At 42.8% G+C, this 19441-nt stretch overlaps 1 protein-coding gene across 2 annotated transcripts in view; it reads left to right on the plus strand.

The window, feature by feature from the left end:
• The window catches only part of VWA8 (von Willebrand factor A domain containing 8), a 670166-nt gene that overhangs the window by 254194 nt on the left and 396531 nt on the right, over nt 1–19441 (plus strand). For both annotated transcript variants that reach the window (XM_073580317.1, XM_073580318.1), the window contains exons 18-20: nt 8815–8930; nt 12641–12747; nt 15793–15899. In XM_073580317.1, the coding sequence (XP_073436418.1) occupies nt 8815–8930; nt 12641–12747; nt 15793–15899 (330 nt within the window). The remainder of the gene's footprint in view (nt 1–8814; nt 8931–12640; nt 12748–15792; nt 15900–19441) is intronic.

Here is a 19441-nt window from a genome sequence, read left to right on the forward strand (position 1 = left end):
GCCAAGAGCTCCCTATTGCCTACGTCATAATTTTTCTCCGCTGGAGAAAATTTCTTAGAAATAGGCATAAGGCCTGAGATTGGTTAGGGAAGCCGGTGCCTGTGACAACACTGCACCCACCCCAACCTCAGAAGCATCAACTTCGACCACAAATGGCATCGAAGGGTCGGGTTGAACCAGGATAGGAGCAGATGTGAAACAGTTTTTAACGTTAAAAATGACTGTTTAGCTAACGGGGACCAGTTCCTGACATCTGCCCCTTTGCAAATGAGATCCGTGAGGGATTTAGTTATCTGTGAGAACCCTTTAATGAACTTGCGATAATAATTTGCGAATCCCAAGAAGCGCTGGAGTCCCTTAAGGTCCCGTGGCTGGACCCACTCCACAATAGCTTGCACCTTCTTGGGATCCATGCGAAACCCCTGAGGTGAGATTATAAGGCTACTTTCACACTTGCTTTTTTTTGCAGCGAGTTTTTCCAGCAAAAAAACGCATGGAAAAATGCATACAAACGCATACAAATGCTGTGTTTTTTTCAAGCATTTTTATGCGCATGAATGAAAAAAACGCAGCGTTTTTATGCGTTTGCATGCGTTTTTAGCGCGTTTTTACCGCGTTTGCGTTTTTTTCCAACATTAGATGGCATCACCAAAAAAATCAAGATAGGGTTAGGATTAACACTAACCCAAACGATGACTTTACTAACCCTAACCCTTAACCAAACCATACTAACCCTAAGGCTAAGTGCACACATTGCAGAAAATTTCTGCTCAAAAACCTGAATCCCTTCCCAGAAACTGCACCTCTTTTTCCGATGCGTTTTTTGAGCGGTTTTGATGCGTTTTTTTCCGCAGCGGTTTCTAAAAGCATGGGAGAAGCCTAAACCGCGGAAAAATCCGCAAAATTAATGAGCATGCTGCGTTTTTTACCGCGATGCGTTTTTTTCGCGGTAAACGCATCAATGTGCACAAAAAGTGCAAAATGCATAGAAATGACTGTGCAGCTTATTTTTAGCGGATTTATAGTGAACACCGCGGTAAAAACCGCTAAAAAAACGCTGTGTGTGAACACAGCCTAACGCTAACCAAACCATACTAACCCTAACCCTTAACCAAACCCTACTACCCCTAACTAACCCTAACCCTTAACCAAACCATACTAACCCAAACCCTAACCCTAAACCCCCTTAACTAACCCTAACTCTAACCCAAACCCCTAATTTCCATTGTCTAACCAATGGTCAACAAAAAAACGCATGCGCAAAAAAACGCATACATGAGCATGCCAATGCGCACGTATGCACACACATAGACTTACAATGGGTGTCTTGCTGGAAAAAAGCGCATTGCGCTCGCATGCGTTTTTTTGAGGCAAGTCGGACGCCCAAAAAATGCAACAGGATGCATTTTGTGCGCCCACCACAAAAAAAGCATGCTCGTAAAAACGCATATAAACGCATGTGTATGCGCACATAAGCGCATCCCATGCAAAATATAGGGGGGAAAAGCGCATGCGTTTTTTAGCGCTAAAATACAGCGCAAAAAAACGCAAGTGTGAAACCAGCCTAAGACCTAAAAATGACAATTCTTGAACAAAAAATGTACATTTCTCAAGTCTGGCGATTAATTGATTTTCTCGGAGCCTCTGGAGTACAGTTTTAACATGTAACAAATGTGACTGTTTATCGGTGGAATATATCAGGATATCATCCAGGTATATAATTACAAAGCGGCCGATTAGGTCCGAGAACACGACATTGATAAAATTCTGGAAAATCGCTGGTGCATTGGTGAAACCAAACGGCATCACCAAGTTCTCAAATAACCCCTCAGATGTAAGGAAAGCAGTTTTCCACTCATCCCCTTCCCGTATCCTTATCAGATTATAGGCCCCTCTGAGATCCAGTTTAGAGAACCATCAGGATCCCGAGATCTGATTACAGAGGTCGGGAATCAAAGGCAGGGGATATGTGTTCCTGACCGTGATTTTATTAAATTCTCGAAAGTCGAGGCAGGGACGTAGGCCGCCATCTTTTATTCTTAACAAAGAAAAATCCAGCTGCTATTGGGAAAACTGGAAGGTCTTATGTGCCCCTTATGGAGACTCTCAGCAATATATTCTTTCATAGCTAGATGCTCTGGACCCGACAAATTAAACAAGCGAGCTTTGGGCAATTTGGCTCCTGGAATAAGGTCAATGGCACAATCAAATGGCCTATGGGGTGGTAACGCCTCTGCCTCACTTTCTGAAAAAACGTCCTCAAAGTCCTTTAGGTACTCCGGAATACCCTCCGGACTGACAAAAGACACAGTGACAGGTTTTAAAATTTTCACACAAAAAACAGATTTTATGGTCACAGTCAACACACTTGGGCCCCCACTTGACAATTTCCCCCGATTCCCAGTCAATCACTGGATTGTGGCGTTGAAGCCACGGCATGCCCAAAACCAACCCTGCGGGCAATTTGTCCATCACAAAACATTCAATTTCTTCCACGTGGGAAGAACCAATTTTCAACACAAATTTCTCAGAAATACATAGAATCCCCGTTTGGGTGAGAGGAGACGAGTTGATGGCCACGACTTTAAGTGGGGTATGAAGCCTGACTGTCCCTATCTGGTGTTGGGAAATGATATCAGAGCTGACCAGGTTGAGCGATGAACCACTGTCCACCAGTGCTGTAGAGAAAAAGCCGAAATTGTCTACCAGCAGTTCAACGTTTAGAAAAATCTTAGCATGTGAGGAAAAAAGTACCTGAAGGTCTGGGCAGCTTCCTCGATTGCTACCCAGACCTAGTCGTTTCCCGTTTACCTTGGAGGATGACGGACACAAGGGACACTCCTTTTTCCAGTGACCAGATTCCCCACAGTAAAAACAGCTGTTTCTCCCGGCGACGTTTTCTCTCTTTTTCTCTGACAGAGGTGACGCCAACTTCCATAGACTCAGGAGGAGCAGGTGTGGCACCAGTCTCTTTGCTGCCGGAGAATAAAGATGTCTCAGACTGCATGACGCCCCTAGCCCGAAGCCTGCGGTCCATACGCACTGCTTGCGTAATGGCCTCCTCCAAAGTGTCTGGTGGAGGGTGAAGGGCCAGTGCATCCTGGAGGCGTTCGGACAGGCCTCTGTGGAATAGACCCCGAAGGGCCGCATCATCCCACGAGATCTCCGCTGCCCAGCGTCGAAACTCCGCACAAAACCACTCAGCCGAGCGTTTACACTGACGCACACTCATGACCATATCTTCAGCCACACGTGTTCTGTCAGGGTCATCATATATGCGGCCCAGGGCATCAAAGAAGGCATCCACTGTCATTCTCTCGGGGGAAATGGGAGACAGAGAGGAAGCTCAAGCTTGGGGGGCACCCCGCAGAAGAGAAATAACAACCCCCACCCTCTGGAATTCGTCCCCAGTGGAACGGGGCCTTAAAGAAAAAAAGCTTACATCCCTCCCTGAAGGACCTAAACTCTTTTTTATCCCCTGAAAAGGAGTTGGGCAATTTGACCCGAGATTCAGGGGATACCACAGATATGTCCCTATCCCCGGGGCCAGGAGACCCTGCTGCCACAGCCCCCTGCACGGTGCCCACCAACTGCTGCTGTGTATGGGCCATTGTGCGCTGTTCCATATTGAGTTTTTGGAACATCTGAGTTAGATTCCTGACCTGATCGGCCAAAGCCTGCAGGGGATCCATAGTGCTCATTAACCCAGAAAATAAACACAACCTTCCCCCACCCTAAAAATTTACGGTCGCTTATAATATCAGGATCTTGTCAGCTCCGGCGGACTGCTGCGGCTGAACAGGGTCACTCAACCAGACTATGGGAGGGCCCGGAGTCTGAAACTGCAGGGAAAGATCTGAGAACAGGACCTGCGACACTAAAGGTAGTAAAGAGTACAAGGACCTACGATCATGTGACCACAGGGGGCGTGGCTTAGCGTCCTGCTGCAGTAGATGACTGTAGGATTCTATTACAGGAATCCTGGAGTAAAGATTAGGGGAACTCAGGTCAGACAAGCGGGGGGGTCATACACAGAGAGGGCAGCGTGGTACCAGAGGAGCAAGCAGAGAATAGTCAGAACGTAAGCAACGAGTCATACACAGAGATGGCAACGCAGTACAAAAGGAACAGGCAGAACTCGTAACAGGGACCGAACCGGGTCAAAACCAAACAAGCATAAAGTATCACAGTCACAAAGCACACCAGGGTCACAAACACTCGGCCAAGGATCTGAGTATAAGCGACGAGGAATGATTCCACATTGAGGCCATAAAAAGCCTCCCAGAATCTGAGTGAGGCCGTCCAGATTAACCTCTGAACTACCTAATCCCATGAACTAAGCAGATCATGACAATTACCACCACTTTGACCCAACAATATCACATACAAAGGACAAACATCACAGCACCATGACCAGACCACACATTACCAGCACATGGTGACCAACTACATACAAGGAACAAATACCAACACAACATGACCAGACCACATATTACAGTACCACCACACAGTGACCAAATAATAGCACATGCAAGGAACAAATACCACCACACCATAACCAGACCACATATTACCACCACATAGTGACCAAATAATAGCACATACAAGGAACAAATACCGCCACACCATGGCCGGACAACATATTACCACCACATTATGACTGAATAGTACAATACTTACTATTAATATCATTAATAAAAAAAAAATAGTATCACCATAAGTGCCAGGAGATCTGTATAGGAGATCTGTACTTAGTATGCAGTGTCTGTGTACATGTAATACAGTGATCACCGGTGCCATTATGCACAGGAGCTCTGTATATAGTGTCAGTGTACAGGTAATAAAGTGATCACCAGTGACATTATACACAGGACATCTGTATACATTAAACAGTGTATAGTGTCAGTGTACAGGTAACATACTGACTGACCAGTGACGTCTCTAGCTGAAGTCCTTCATCTTTGCATTTCTTTTTAATACAGCACAGATCACCATCACTTCTTTCAGCCAGGACTCGTCTCTGCATAAAATAACACAGTTATCTAGAGCACGGCTTCCAGATCACATTCCCCACTTTTTCCCTTTCTTCTACACTAGACATCTGAATACAGACGTTCACCCATCATTAATATATAATTAGTTATTATCCAACCCACCATTCCAAATATAAATTATAATCCGCCACTGTGCCCCCACTATCTGTACATAGCCACTTTCCCCATTTAATATATATAAATTAATTAGCACCTGTACTTTTTCCCCCAATTCATTACCAGTCACTTTATCTTCAACACCCCCACTATGTACCTCCCGCTCTAACACTTACCCTGATTCATTATAGTTTCATGCCCCTTCTGCCTCAATTCATTGTCATGTCTTCTCTCTCTCCCACCCTCTATTCATTATCAACTGATCTTCCCCACATTCAATACATCATTTACTCCCCCACCCGCAAAACTCATTATTTGCTCTCCCCATTCCCCACCTTCAATCACCATTTGCTCTCCCCACCCCCACCTTCAATTCAATTGCTGTCCCCCCGTACCTCACACTCGCTTCATTTGCAGTCCCCATCACCCGCACTTCATTATTTGCAGCCCACCTTACTTCATCATTTACAGTCCCCTATCCCCCCTTCACTTCATCTGCAGTCCCCCTTACTTCATCATTTGCAGCTCCCTATCATTTCATCATTTGCAGTCCCCATCACCCCCACTTCATCATTTGCAGTCCCCATCACTCCCAAATCATCATTTGCAATTCAAATCACCCCCCACATCATCATTTGCAGTCCCCATCACTCTCACATCATCATTTGCAATCCACATCACCCCCCACATCATCATTTGCAGTCCCTATCACCCCGCATCATGATTTGCAGTCCATACCACTCCCACTTCATCATTTGCAGTCCTCATCACCGCCACTTCATCATTTGCAGTGCCCATCACCCCCACTTCATCATTTGCAGTCCCCATCACTCCCATCATCATTTGCAGTCCCATCACCCCACTTCATCATTTGCAGTCCCCATCACTCCTACATCATCATTTGCAATCCACATCACCCCCCACATCATCATTTGCAGTCCCTATCACCCCGCATCATGATTTGCAGTCCCTACCACTCCCACTTTATCATTTGCAGTCCCCATCACCCCCGCATCATCATTTGCAGTCCCCATCACCCCCGCATCATCATTTGCAGTCCCCATCACCCCCGCATCATCATTTGCAGTCCCCATCACCCCCACATCATCATTTGCAGTCCACATCACCCCCACTTCATCATTTGCAGTCCACATCACCCCCACTTCATCATTTGCAGTCCCCATCACCCCCCATCATCATTTGCAGTCCCATCACCCCCACTTCATCATTTGCAGTCCACATCACCCCACATCATCATTTGCTGTCCCCATCACCCCCACGTCATCATTTGCAGTCCCCATCACCTCCACATCATCATTTGCAGTCCCCTATCCCCCTTCACTTCATCTGCAGTCCACCTTACTTCATCACTTGCAGCCCCCTATCTCCCTATCATTTCATCATGTACAGTACCCCCTCAAACACACTTCATCATCTGCAGTCTCACTCCCCACCTCACCCATTTAAAAAAGCAAAAACATTTTTATACTTACCTCAGTCGTTCCCGGGGCGCAGTGTTTTCAGCAGTGAAGCAGCTAGAATGTATGGGCTATTTTCAGGACCTGAAAGAAGCCCATACATTCTAGCGCATTCACAATTGAGATTGCTAGAATGTATGGGCTGTAGTTAGGACCTGCAGCGAGTCCATACATTCTAGCTACAGCCGAGCAGGAGCTGCGCAGCCAATTAGGCTAGACGGCCGTGGACAGCTCCAAAAAGGCTCCCCAGCCCCAACGCCGATGTGTGTGCTGCAGTGCACAGTATTTTAGTGCACGATGGGGACCGATCAGCAGAAGCACAAAAGTGGGGCTCCTGACCTGCAGGCCCCTCTGTGTACTGCTGCTGACCGGGCTCCATACAGCAGTAAGGGCGCTGCTAGTGGTGTCTGGTGTTGCTTACGGCGCTGACATGACGCCAAGTGTGGCAGCCAATCTGTGAGCTTTACGGCTCTGCCCGTGTAGGTGGAATGCTCCGCTGAAAGCTCCTGAGCTCACTGATTGTCTGCTGCACTTTTGATGTAACATCAGCCCCACAGCCAATACCAGATACCAGGAGCAGCGCTGGACCCAGGGAGGGTGAATAAAGCGCAGTTGTTTTTCTTATAACAAATTGCACCCAGGGTTCTGAATTTTCTGAAAGGGGACAACCCCTTTTAATCTTGTGTCTAACCACTGTTTAAATGTCAATAATAGACAAAAATATATCACATATTGTTTTTAATTGTCTGATTTTCACTTTTTATAATGCTAAAAAATACAATGCGTGCAGCAAAATCTTTTCTTTTCTAAATATACAACTTGATAATAAGAGGTTTCTCTGTAGATAATAAAGCGGAGTAAAAAGGAATGGAAAATGAGGTACGCAGACACATGTAATGTGTTAGGAATACAAAGAAGTGGGTTTCTATAAATAGCCGGTGCTGAGGAAATAAATCTCTAAATTCTGGCAGGCTATCAGCAAAAACTGGGTCTGTCTGAGCTTATTTTTAGACATTTCAAAGCAGAACACTGAAAAATCATTTTCTGCAGGATACATTGTCCCAAATTTCCAATCATGTGCTGTCAGGTCCTTTATTTTATTTATAGTCTGACACCTGTTTCTGCTTTTTTTCTTGTCTGAACTTATTTTTTTGTTCTTTGACTCTGTAAGTAAGATTGAATATGCAGGTTATAAATGAGCAGTTTAGTCATTATTTGTATGATGTTTCACTTCTAGCAACTTTTTTACAGCTAGTTTAGTTTTTGAGCACAGCAAGTACAGTGGTCCCTAGTCTTGCTGTGATCTCTAGCTGCTTCCATCTTAATACGGCTTTTTTTCTCAGGACATCTTAAGACAAGACCAGATTCAGTTAATAAAACTGGGTCATGTGTCTACTGTACAAGGCCTTAAAGGGAATCTGTCACCCCTTTTTTGAAATATCATATAATGATGTCATTCAATTGTGTGTCACATAAGGATTCTCTTAGTACTTTTGCTTCCCCCTAACCCCACATCTTTCATGCATAAATACGTTTTTTATATCGGTTCAGATGTATGTAAACTGCTGCTGTCCGGTCCGCTGGGCGGGGCTTATTCAACTGCTCCCCCCTCCCTGTCTTGCTCTACTCATTTCTTCTTGAGCAGGTGAATAAGCCCCGCCCATCGGACCGGACAGCAGCAGTTTACATACATCTGAACCAATATAAAAAAGGTTTTTATGCATGAAAGGTGCGGGGTCAGGGAGAAGCAAAAGTACTAAGAGAATCCTTATGTGACCCACAATTGAATGATATCATTATATGATATCTCAAAAAAGGGGTGACAGATTCCCTTTAAAGATGCTAAGAAGTGATTTCTGACTGTTAGAGAGTCATTTTTGGTCGCCTTCATACGGCCTCATCATGCACATATTTTTTGGCCTTTCTAAAAACTGATAGTGGTACCCAGAATCACCCCACAATAATCAATGAGACCCTTGTGCTCTTGTATGCATGATTTATGCAGCAGATCCATTTTGCACATGAATAATGTTTGTCTGTTCCTTTAAACAGAACAATGTAGTTATGTATGAAACCTAACCCTAAGATCTTATTTCATGGTCCTAAATTGGTGACCAGCAACCATCTGCATTATTAAATATAATGAAAAAATAGTTTGTCATTATTTTTTTGTGATTTCCATACAGACTCAATCTTTAGCTTCATCATTATCTACAAGACAGCTACTTCGAATCTGCAGACGATTGTCTCAGTATCCAGATGAGAGTCTTCATCATGCTGTTAACAAGGCATGCCTCTCAAGGTGAGGTTTGTTGCCCTATTACCTTGTATACGTATAAAGTTTGTTACTATCAGTTGTGTATCACAGTCCCCTGATTATGCCATAAATGGGACGAAACATGTCTGCGAGTGGGGTAATGCTTTTTAATGTACGCTACATGGATTCTTGGATCCTAGTGATTGCATAGTACTATATTACGCAACAAGAAATAATAGCAAATAGCACTTATGGGAAAAAAATCAAATAGTATCAAGCCGGTAGGAAGTCACGAAATTGTCACCAGGATTTCGCATGATATTAATCCGGCAATACCATGTTGTTAATCTCGCCCGTCAGTTCCATACAACCTCCCTATACCAGTCCTGCTGCCCTGCATACCTCTTATTTTTATTTTATTTTATTTTTTTTTTTTTTTTTTTTTATATAGAGCTAACATATTCCGCAGCGCTTTACAGTTTGCACACATTTCATCTCTGTCCCCGATGGGGCTCACAATCTGAATTCCCTATCAGTATGTTTTTCCTGTGCTATTCGTTGTTCAGCGCCAAGTAATGGGCCTTTCTGTGTCACGCTCTGTGCACCCTCTCTGCCTGCTATCACTCCCCATTCATCTATGATTAACAAAGCAGGAAACCGCAATGTGCACTCACAAGACTTCTAAGGAGGTGTAGATGTGTAGGAGACATCATACATGTTCAATCACTGATTGAGGGTGCCACTTGTAGGCAGAGAAGGTTGGCTTAGACTCAAGATATCAAGACAGTAAGGGGAATATTGTAACTTCTACACACTTCAAAACGTTGCTGTCAACAGCTACCTTGAATTTTCTAGCTGCCACTTTCCCAAATGAATCAAAAATATTCCATATGGACAATATTTAAGGATTAGGAAGAACTGTACTCTACATACAGATTTTTTGAGCAAGTCAAAGATATTGGAAAGATGATTCCAAGAAAAGGATACCCTAAAAATATTCTCAAAGATGCATTTAATTGCGCAAACAGAATGCTTTTCTAAAAGAAGAAAAAACAAAATGAGAAATCTAATCAAAAGCAACATCAGTGCAATGAGAAACGATAAAGTCAAATCTGAACCGGATGTTAGCAATTCAAATACAGCTTTATAACAACCTTCAACAAGTCATTCAAATCAATCAGAACTGAACTGGTCTAACATTGCCTCATTATTCAAAGTGACCCTGTACTGTCAAAGGTTCTACCCCCCAGGGGTCATTTTCAGGCAGAATATGACCTTTAAAAATCATGTAGTCCCCAGTTGTATCAAACCAACGAATAATACAACCAAAATCAGACCAGGGGGATTATCCTTTTTTTTTCCAAAATTAAAAGAATGTTTTCACTGCAGCAATGTAAATGTAAATACTGCTTGATTATAAAACAAAAGGGCAAAAGAAACACAGCACAAGTCTATGACTTGCTATGTTAGAACACATACACTCACTGGCCACTTTATTAGGTACACCTGTCCAACTGTGTGTTAAGACTTAATTTCTAATCAGCCAATCACATGGCGGCAACTCAGTGCATTTAGGCATGTAGACATGGTCAAGACAATCTCCTGCAGTTCAAACCGAGCATCAGTATGGGGAAGAAAGGTGATTTGAGTGCCTTTGAACGTGGCATGATTGTTGGTGCCAGAAGGGCTGGTCTGAGTATTTCAGAAACTGCTGATCTACTGGGATTTTCACGCACAACCATCTCTAGGGTTTACAGAGAATGGTCCGAAAAAGAAAAAAAATCCAGTGAGCGGCAGTTCTGTGGCCGGAAATGCCATGTTGATGCCAGAGGTCAGAGGAGAATGGGCAGACTGGTTCGAGCTGATAGAAAGGCAACAGTGACTCAAATTGCCACCCGTTACAACCAAGGTAGGCAGAAGAGCATCTCTGAACGCACAGTGCGTCGAACTTTGAGGCAGATGGGCTACAGCAGCAGAAGACCACACTGGGTACCACTCCTCTCAGCTAAGAACAGGAAACTGAGGCTACAATTTGCACAAGCTCATCGAAATTGGACAGTAGAAGATTGGAAAAACGTTGCCTGGTCTGATGAGTCTCGATTTCTGCTGCGACATTCAGATGGTAGGGTCAGAATTTGGCGTAAACAACATGAAAGCATGGATCCATCCTGCCTTGTATCAACGGTTCAGGCTGGTGGTGGTGGTGTCATGGTGTGGGGAATTTTTTCTGGGCACTCTTTGGGCCCCTTGGTACCAATTGAGCATCGTTGCAACGCCACAGCCTACCTGAGTATTGTTGCTGACCATGTCCATCCCTTTATGACCACAATGTACCCAACATCTGATGGCTACTTTCAGCAGGATAATGCGCCATGTCATAAAGCTCGAATCATCTCAGATTGGTTTCTTGAACATGACAATGAGTTTACTGTACTCAAATGGCCTCCTCAGTCACCAGATCTCAATCCAATAGAGCATCTTTGGGATGTGGTGGAACGGGAGATTCGCATCAGGGATGTGCAGCCGACAAATCTGCGCCAACTGTGTGATGCCATCATGTCAATATGGTCCAAAATCTCTGAGGAATGCTTCCAGCACCTTGTTGAATCTCTGCCACGAAGAATTGAGGCAGTTCTGAAGGCACAAGGGGGTCCAACCCGTTACTAGCATGGTGTACCTAATAAAGTGGCCAGTGAGTGTATCTGATCACATTACAAATCGATATCAGGAAATAATCCAGAGTCCTACTGGATTTTCAAGTTATCCACACTATCACCTGAAGGATTAAATGAAACTATTGAAAACCCAAGATGATTTTCCAGTTCCAGCAGATCCACAGTCAGGAGGAGTCACCAAATATATAAAATATGGTAACTAGAAAAATGGGAAAAAGAAGGATAAAAAGAAAAAATAAGTTTTTCAATTTTTCCTTATTATTGTTTTGATACAATATTAAGACATCCTTCATATACGCAACATAATTTACATTTATATATGACAAATAGTTCCCGAGGCAGGTGAGCATTTATAATCCTTTGATTGCTGTGGCCCATATTCTCCGGGTCCTACATCACCGAGTCTTGGCATCTCGGGGATACTGATCTCTTGTCCAGGACCTGTCCAGCTGGCAACTTATTGGTGAACATATATTATTCACATAAAGACATAGTCAGCTCACCGACTTCCAAAGGGAGCACGGAACACCATCCTGCAGTGGTCGATCCAATGAAGAAAATAGAAAAAAATCCAGCTCCACGAAAGGATATGATTTCCAATTTTATTCCAACATGGATATAAAACAATTCAGCTCCAGGACTGCATCAGCTCAGACAGGAGAGACATAAGCGACGTGTTTTGATCGCATGTAGAGATCGAAACGCGTCGCTTATGTCTCTCCTGTCTGAGCTGATGCAGTCCTGGAGCTGAATTGTTTTATATCCATGTTGGAATAAAATTGGAAATATGTCCTTTCGTGGAGCTGGATTTTTTTCTATTTTCTTCACATATTATTCACACCTTTAACCACTTTTAAAAAGATAGTGTAAAGGTGGCAGCACTATCCATGCACATGAAAAGAGTTACATCATAATAAAGAGTTAGTTACGCTAGATTTTGTTTTATGTTCAGCGATTGGAAGCCATCCTGGAACAGTTATTGGATTAACTGCACATTTCTAATCAATTGTATGTACTTAGTTTCTCTCTTTCTAAATTGGATCTCATTTTCAATAAACCGTTATTGTAATGACTTCCTAGATTTTTGCCAAGTCTGGCTCGATCATCTCTACATAAAGCATTGATGGATTCAGGAATAGAGGAAACTAGTGCAGAAATAGAAACCCTTCAAAATAAAGATTACAGCTGTAAGTATATTTGTCTTTTATTATATTTTTATAAGTCTCGATTTAAAGGGAATCTGTCACCCCCTGGGACACTTTTAAGCTATTACTATAGGCATACAGGTAATATAATGGTTAAACTGGTATTGCCTCCATTACTAAAGAAACCCGCTCTCGACCCATCCTGCACAAACAAATACAGACCAGTTTCCAATCTCCCCTTCATCTCTAAACTTTTGGAGCACCTCGTTTACTCCCGCCTTTCCCGTTACCTCTCCACTCACTCCCTTCTAGACCCATCACAGTCCGGCTTCCTCCCCCCTACATTTGACTGAAACTGCACTCATCAAAGTTACCAATGACCTTCTGACAGCAAAACGTAACGGTGACCACTCTCTCTGCTCATTCTTCTCGACCTATCTGAAACTTTCGACACTGTTGACCACCATCTCCTACTCTCTAAGCTCCTGTCACTAGGCATTAAGGACACTGCTCTCCCCTGGTTCTCTTCCTATCTTTCTGACTGCTCCTTCAGTGTTTTGTTCTCTGGCTCCACGTCATCTCCTCTTCCTCTTGCTGTCGGGGTACCTCAGAGCTCAGTCCTTGGCCCCCTTCTCTTCTCTCTCTACATGGCCCCAATTGGACAGACCATCAGAAGATTTGTCTTTCAGTACCATCTTTATGCTGATGACACACAACTATATACGTCATCCGCTGACCTTACCCCGGCGGTACTACAGAACGCCAGTGACTGTCCGCAGTCTCCAACATCATGTCCGCTCTCTATCTGAAACTCAACCTCTCTAAAACTGAACTACTTCTGCTCCCGCCGTCTACTAACCTCCCTAAATCTGACATTTCCCTCTCCGTGGATGGCACCATAATAACACCCCGGCAGCAGGCGCGCTGTCTGGGTGTTAAGTTTGACACCAATCTCTCCTTCACATTCCATATACAATTTCTTGCCCACTCTTGCCGCTTACACCTAAAGAACATCTCTAGAATCCGCCCTTTTCTCACCATGGAAACCACAAAAACCCTCACTGTAGCATTGATCCACTTCTGCCTGGACTACTGCAACGCTCTATTAATTGGCCTCCCCGTTACTCGACTATCGCCTCTCCAGTCCATACTTAATGCAGCAGCCAGGGTCATCCATCTGGCTAATCGGTACTCTGATACGTCCACTCTTCGCCAGCCCTTACATTGGCTGCCCATTCATTATAGGATCCAATTCAAAGTACTTGTTCTCACCCACAAAGCTCTCCACAGTGCAGCACCCCCCTACATCTCCTCCCTCATTTCTGTCTCTCGGCCTAACCGACCGCTGCGCTCTGCAAACGACTTTCGACTACCTCCGCACTAATCCGTACCTCCCACTCCCGACTCCAAGACTTCTCCCGCGCTGCGCCAATCCTCTGGAATGCTCTACCCCAAGAAATTAGGGCTATCCACAATTTGCATAGTTTCAGGCACTCCCTCGTAAACACATTTGTTCAGAGCGGCCTATCACGTTCACTAATCAAAGTCATTCTATGTGTAAGTGTGCATGTGTAGCCCATTCACTATCTCCATCCATCACTCACTCCCTCAAGATGGCTGGACCATCATTGTAAATACACCATTGCAAATACACACCTGTACCTTGTATCTCCCCCACCTCATTGTAGATTGTAAGCTCTCACTAGCAGGGTCGTCTTATTTTGCTTTAATTATTGTATTGTTAACGTTGTTACTTATGACTTGTGTTTTGAAACTGTTAAACTGTAAAGTGCTGCAGAATATTTTGGCGCTATATAAATCAGGGCTGTGGAGTCGGTAAGCCAAACCTGCGACTCCAACTCTGACTCCGACTCCTCAATTTCCCTTACACCGACTCCGACTCCAACTCCGACTCCACGACTCCGACTCTCACACAGATTGCTTATATTTAAGTGAAAAATTTATTGTAGTACAATGTGAACCTCAGACATTTATCATTTTTATGATCCAATAATCAAGATATTTAGATAGAACAGAATATATATTGGTGTACTACCCGGTTTTCATTCTTTTTGGTACAGATACGATATGGATAGACAGATATGGATAGATAGAGCAAATTTCTAATCTGCTTTTGCTATTGAAAACTTTATCTATGAGCTCAAAAACCTTTCAGGTGATGCAGTTTTTTAAAAAGCTGATCTGCTTTTGCAGCTGAAAAACGTGTCCTCAAAAAACACAGGAAAAACGCTGTGTGTGAATGTAGCCTTAGATCAGGAATAGAACAGCCATTTATAGGACATTTCATAACTTTCCCAAACTCCTATGAAAAAATATTCAGCACATCCTGCATTGAATTACTGTACCCAATTTATTATATATTTTAGGAGTCGGAGTCGGTCCATTTTATACCGACTCCAACTCCGACTCCACCAAAATGAGCACCGACTCCGACTCCACGACTCCGACTCCACAGCCCTGATATAAATAAAGATTATTATTATTATATGCCTCATTGCTGAGGTCTAGATAGTTGACAAATGTACTTTTAATGTTTTAGGTTAATGATTTCTTACAGGCTCCAGGGCGTGCATTGCCTGGAAGAAATCCCTGCCTCCTGTCTTCCTTACAATAGCATCCCCTCCCATGCACGTCACACAGCTCTGTGATATGCGGGTGCGGCGCCATAATTCCGCGCATGCGCTGTGCACTCGCGTGGTTATGGGTGCATTATCTACCCTTCTATGGTCAGTGTCTTGACACTCCTCATAAACTGCTGCAGGGAGCTAGCTTCACTTACATGCAGCTCTTTCTATTCAAGTCTATAGGAGCAATAGAAAGACACAAATGCTACTCGGTGTTTCATTCTCTTGCAGTCTATGGGCTGCTCAGCATATATTGGCGAATACGGGTCATGGGCAGTTTTCCCTGTGGAAAACCAGCATTTATTGTTATGTACCAATGACAAAATGAGCGTTTGCTATTTTTCTCTTTTTGTTTCTTTTTTTTTTTTATATCTTCAACATTTGTGTAAGCGGAAAAATTCATTATTGTACAGCGTTGTAATAATTAGTACTATTTTTCTAGGTGAAATAAAATCTGGTATACTAAGACTTGGAAATGTTACCGTACCAGTATTTAATGCCGGTGAGAAGATGAAAGTGCCGGATGTCCTGTTTTATGAAAATACACAGGTAAGTACCAGTGCCAATGTTAATGTAAACATCCATAAAATTATAAATGTATGTGTGTGTGTATATACACAAACATATATGGGGGTGCAGAAATAGGTATACAGTTTAAATAATAATTTAATTATGTTATCAGTTGTGCATGTTTTTCTTGAACACACCTAATCTTTGATAACTCCCTAAAAACAAAAACATCTGGTTAAGGTCTGGTGACCGCTGTGTCTATTCAATCAGGTCTCGTCTACCTATCTACTTATAATAATGAATAAATAATATGAATATAATATGAACTCTCTGAAAATATGAAATGTGAAAATAATATGAACTCTATACCTACATATGTACCCCCATGTATACAGTGGAGGAAATAAGTTTTTTTTTTTTTTTTTTTTTATATCCCTTGCTGATTTTGTATGTTTGCCCATTGAAAAGACATGAACAGCCTGTAATTTTAAGGGTAGCTCAGTTTTAGCATTGAGAGATAGAATATCAGAAATAAAATCAAGAAAATAACATTGTATAAATTATATAAATTTATTTGCGTTTTTCAGTGAGAAATAAGTATTTGATCCCCTACCAACCATTAAGAGTACTGGCTCCTACAGACCAGTTAGATGCTTCTAATTAACTCGTTACCTGCATTAAAGACAGCAGTCTTACATAGTCACCTTTATAAAAGACTCCTGTCCACAGACTCAGTCAGACTCTAAACCTCTACAACAAGGGCAAGACCAAAGAGCTTTATAAAGATGTCAGGGACAAGATCATAGACCTGCACAAAGCTGGAATGGGCTGCAAAACTATAAGTAAGACGATGGGTGAGAAGGAGACAACTGTTGGTGCAATAGTAAGAAAATGGAATAGATACAAAATGACTGTCAATCGACATCGATCTGGGGCACCGTGAAAAATCTCACCTCGTGGGCTATCCTTGATCATGAGGAAGGTGAGAGATCAGCCTAAAACTACACGGGGGGAACTTGTTATTGATCTCAAGGCAGCTGGGACTACAGTCACCAAGAAAACCATTGGTAACACATTACGCCGTAAAGGTTTAAAGTCCTGCAGTGGTCGCAAGGTCCCCCTTCTCAAGAAGGCACATGTGCAGGTCTGTCTGAAGTTTGCCACTGAACACCTGCATGATTCTGTGAGTGATTGGGAGTAGTTGCTGTGGTCAGATGAGACAAAAATTGAGGTCTTTGGCATTAACTCAACTCACCATGTTTGGAGGAAGAGAAATGCTGCCTATGACCCAAAGAAGCATGGAGGTGGAAGCATTATGTTTTGGGGGATTTTCTCTGCTAAAGGCACAGGACTACTTCACCGCATCAATGGGAGAATGGATGGAGCCATGTACCGTAAAATCCTGAGTGACAACCACCTCCTCTCCGCTAGGACATTTAAAATGGGTTGTGACTGGGTCTTTCAGCAAGACAGTGACCCAAGACATACAGCCAAGGCAACAAAGGAATGGCTCAAAAAGAAGCACATTAAGGTCATGGAGAGGTCTAGCCAGTCTCCAGACCTTAATCCCATAGAAAACGTATGGAGGGAGTTGAAGCTCCGAGTTGCCAAGCGACAGCCTCAAAATCTTGATGATTTAGATATGATCTGCAAAGAGGAGTGGACCAAAATTTCTCTCGACATGTGCGCAAACCTCATCATCAACTGCAATAAATGTCTGACTGCTGTGCTTGCCAGCAAGGGTTTTGCCACCAAGTATTAAGTCTTGTTTGCCAGAAGAATCAAATACTTATTTCTCACTGAAAAATGCAAATAAATTTATATAGTTTATAAAATGTGATTTTCTGGATTTTGTTTGTGATATTCTCTCTCTCAATATTAAAATTAACCTACCATAAAATTATAGGCTGTTCATGTCTTTGTCAGTGGGCACACTTACAAAATCAGCAAGGGATCAAATACTTATTTCCCCACTGTATACAGCTCTGGCAAAAATTAGGAAACCACTGCGAAATTTTCAGTTTTTCTAATTTTTTTCTTCATAGGTATATTTTTGAGTAAAATGTAAATTGCTCTTTTATTCTATAAACTACTGACAACATGTCTTCGAATTTTCAAGCACTAAATTTTGTATTTATTTTCAGAAAATGAGAAATGGTCAAAATAACAAATAAAATTCAGTGCTTGCAGACCACAATGCTAAGAAAACAAGTTCATAATCATTTAGAAGCAACAATACTAATGTTATATCTCAGGAATAGTTCAGAACTCAATATTTTGTGGAATAACCATGATTTTTAATCACAGCTTTCATGTGTCTTGGAATGCTTTCCCCCAGTCTTTCACACTGCTTTTGGTCACCTTATGCCACTCCTAGTACAAAAATGTAAGCAGTTCTTCTTTGTTTGATGGCTTGTGACTATCCATCTTCCTCTTGATTACATTCCAGAGGTTTTCAATGGGGTTCAGGTCTGGTGATTGGGCTGGCCATGACAGGGATTTGATGTGGTGGTCCTTCATCCATAAATTGACCTAGCTGTGTGACATGGCGCATTGTCCTACTGGAAAAACAAGTCCTCAGAGTTGGGGAACATTGCCTGAGCGAAAGGATTCAACTGTTTTTCCAGGACAACCTTGTATGTGGCTTAATTCATACATCCTTCACTAAGATTAACCTGCTCTATTCCAGCCTCGCTGAAGCATCCCCAGATCATCACCGATCCTCCACCAAATTTCACAGTGGGTGCAAGACACTGTGGCTTGTATGCCTATCCATGCGTCCGTCTAACCATTAGACGACCAGGTGTTGGCGAAGGTGAAAATTAGACTCATCAGAGAAGATTACCTTACTCCAGTCATCTATGGTCCAATCCTTATGGTCTTTGGCAAACTTCAGCCTGGCTCTCCTTTGTTTCTCATTGATGAAAGGATTTTTACTAGCTTTACAAGACTTGAGCCCTGCCTCTAGGAGCCTGTTACGAACTGTTCTTGCACTTCACCCCAGCTGCCATTTGCCATTCCTTTTGTAGGTCACTTGATGTCATCCTACGGTTGCTGAGTGAAATTCAAATAAGATGACGGTCATCCTGTTCAATGGAGAGTCATTTTCGCCCTCTGCCAGTCTCTAGCTTTGTTGGCCCCAATGTCTGCTGCTTGACCTTTTTTTGTATACAAATACAGAATCAGAGTACAAAATCCATAAAAAAAAAAAGAATAAAATCAAAAAGTAGCTTTATTTATCTCATCAAGTATGAGGCACTAAGACAAAGTCATATCATTGCAGAGTTCCAGTTAGAAAAGAGGCTCAGGTGCAGAAAAAACACACATGCAGATGTACAATACAACCTAGCAAGAGTAAGTTACGGGATATGTAGACTCCAATAAAGTGATGGTGCTTCAAGTCTATCCAGAAAAGTAAAATAGTGACCCAGTGTGTAGCTGTGTCAATCATATTATAATAATACATAAAATAGCATAGTAGCACTCATGTTGGCACAAAAGTCCACATGCCAGATCACAGTATTTCAGTAGTTCTTACCCATAGTCAGCTGGATGTCATCTTGCTGGATGAGGGGGAAGTA

The sequence above is a fragment of the Dendrobates tinctorius genome, unplaced genomic scaffold (assembly GCF_039654945.1).
Source record: "Dendrobates tinctorius isolate UK_male_01 unplaced genomic scaffold, ASM3965494v1 ptg000064l, whole genome shotgun sequence".
NCBI classification, from domain to species: domain Eukaryota; kingdom Metazoa; phylum Chordata; class Amphibia; order Anura; family Dendrobatidae; genus Dendrobates; species Dendrobates tinctorius.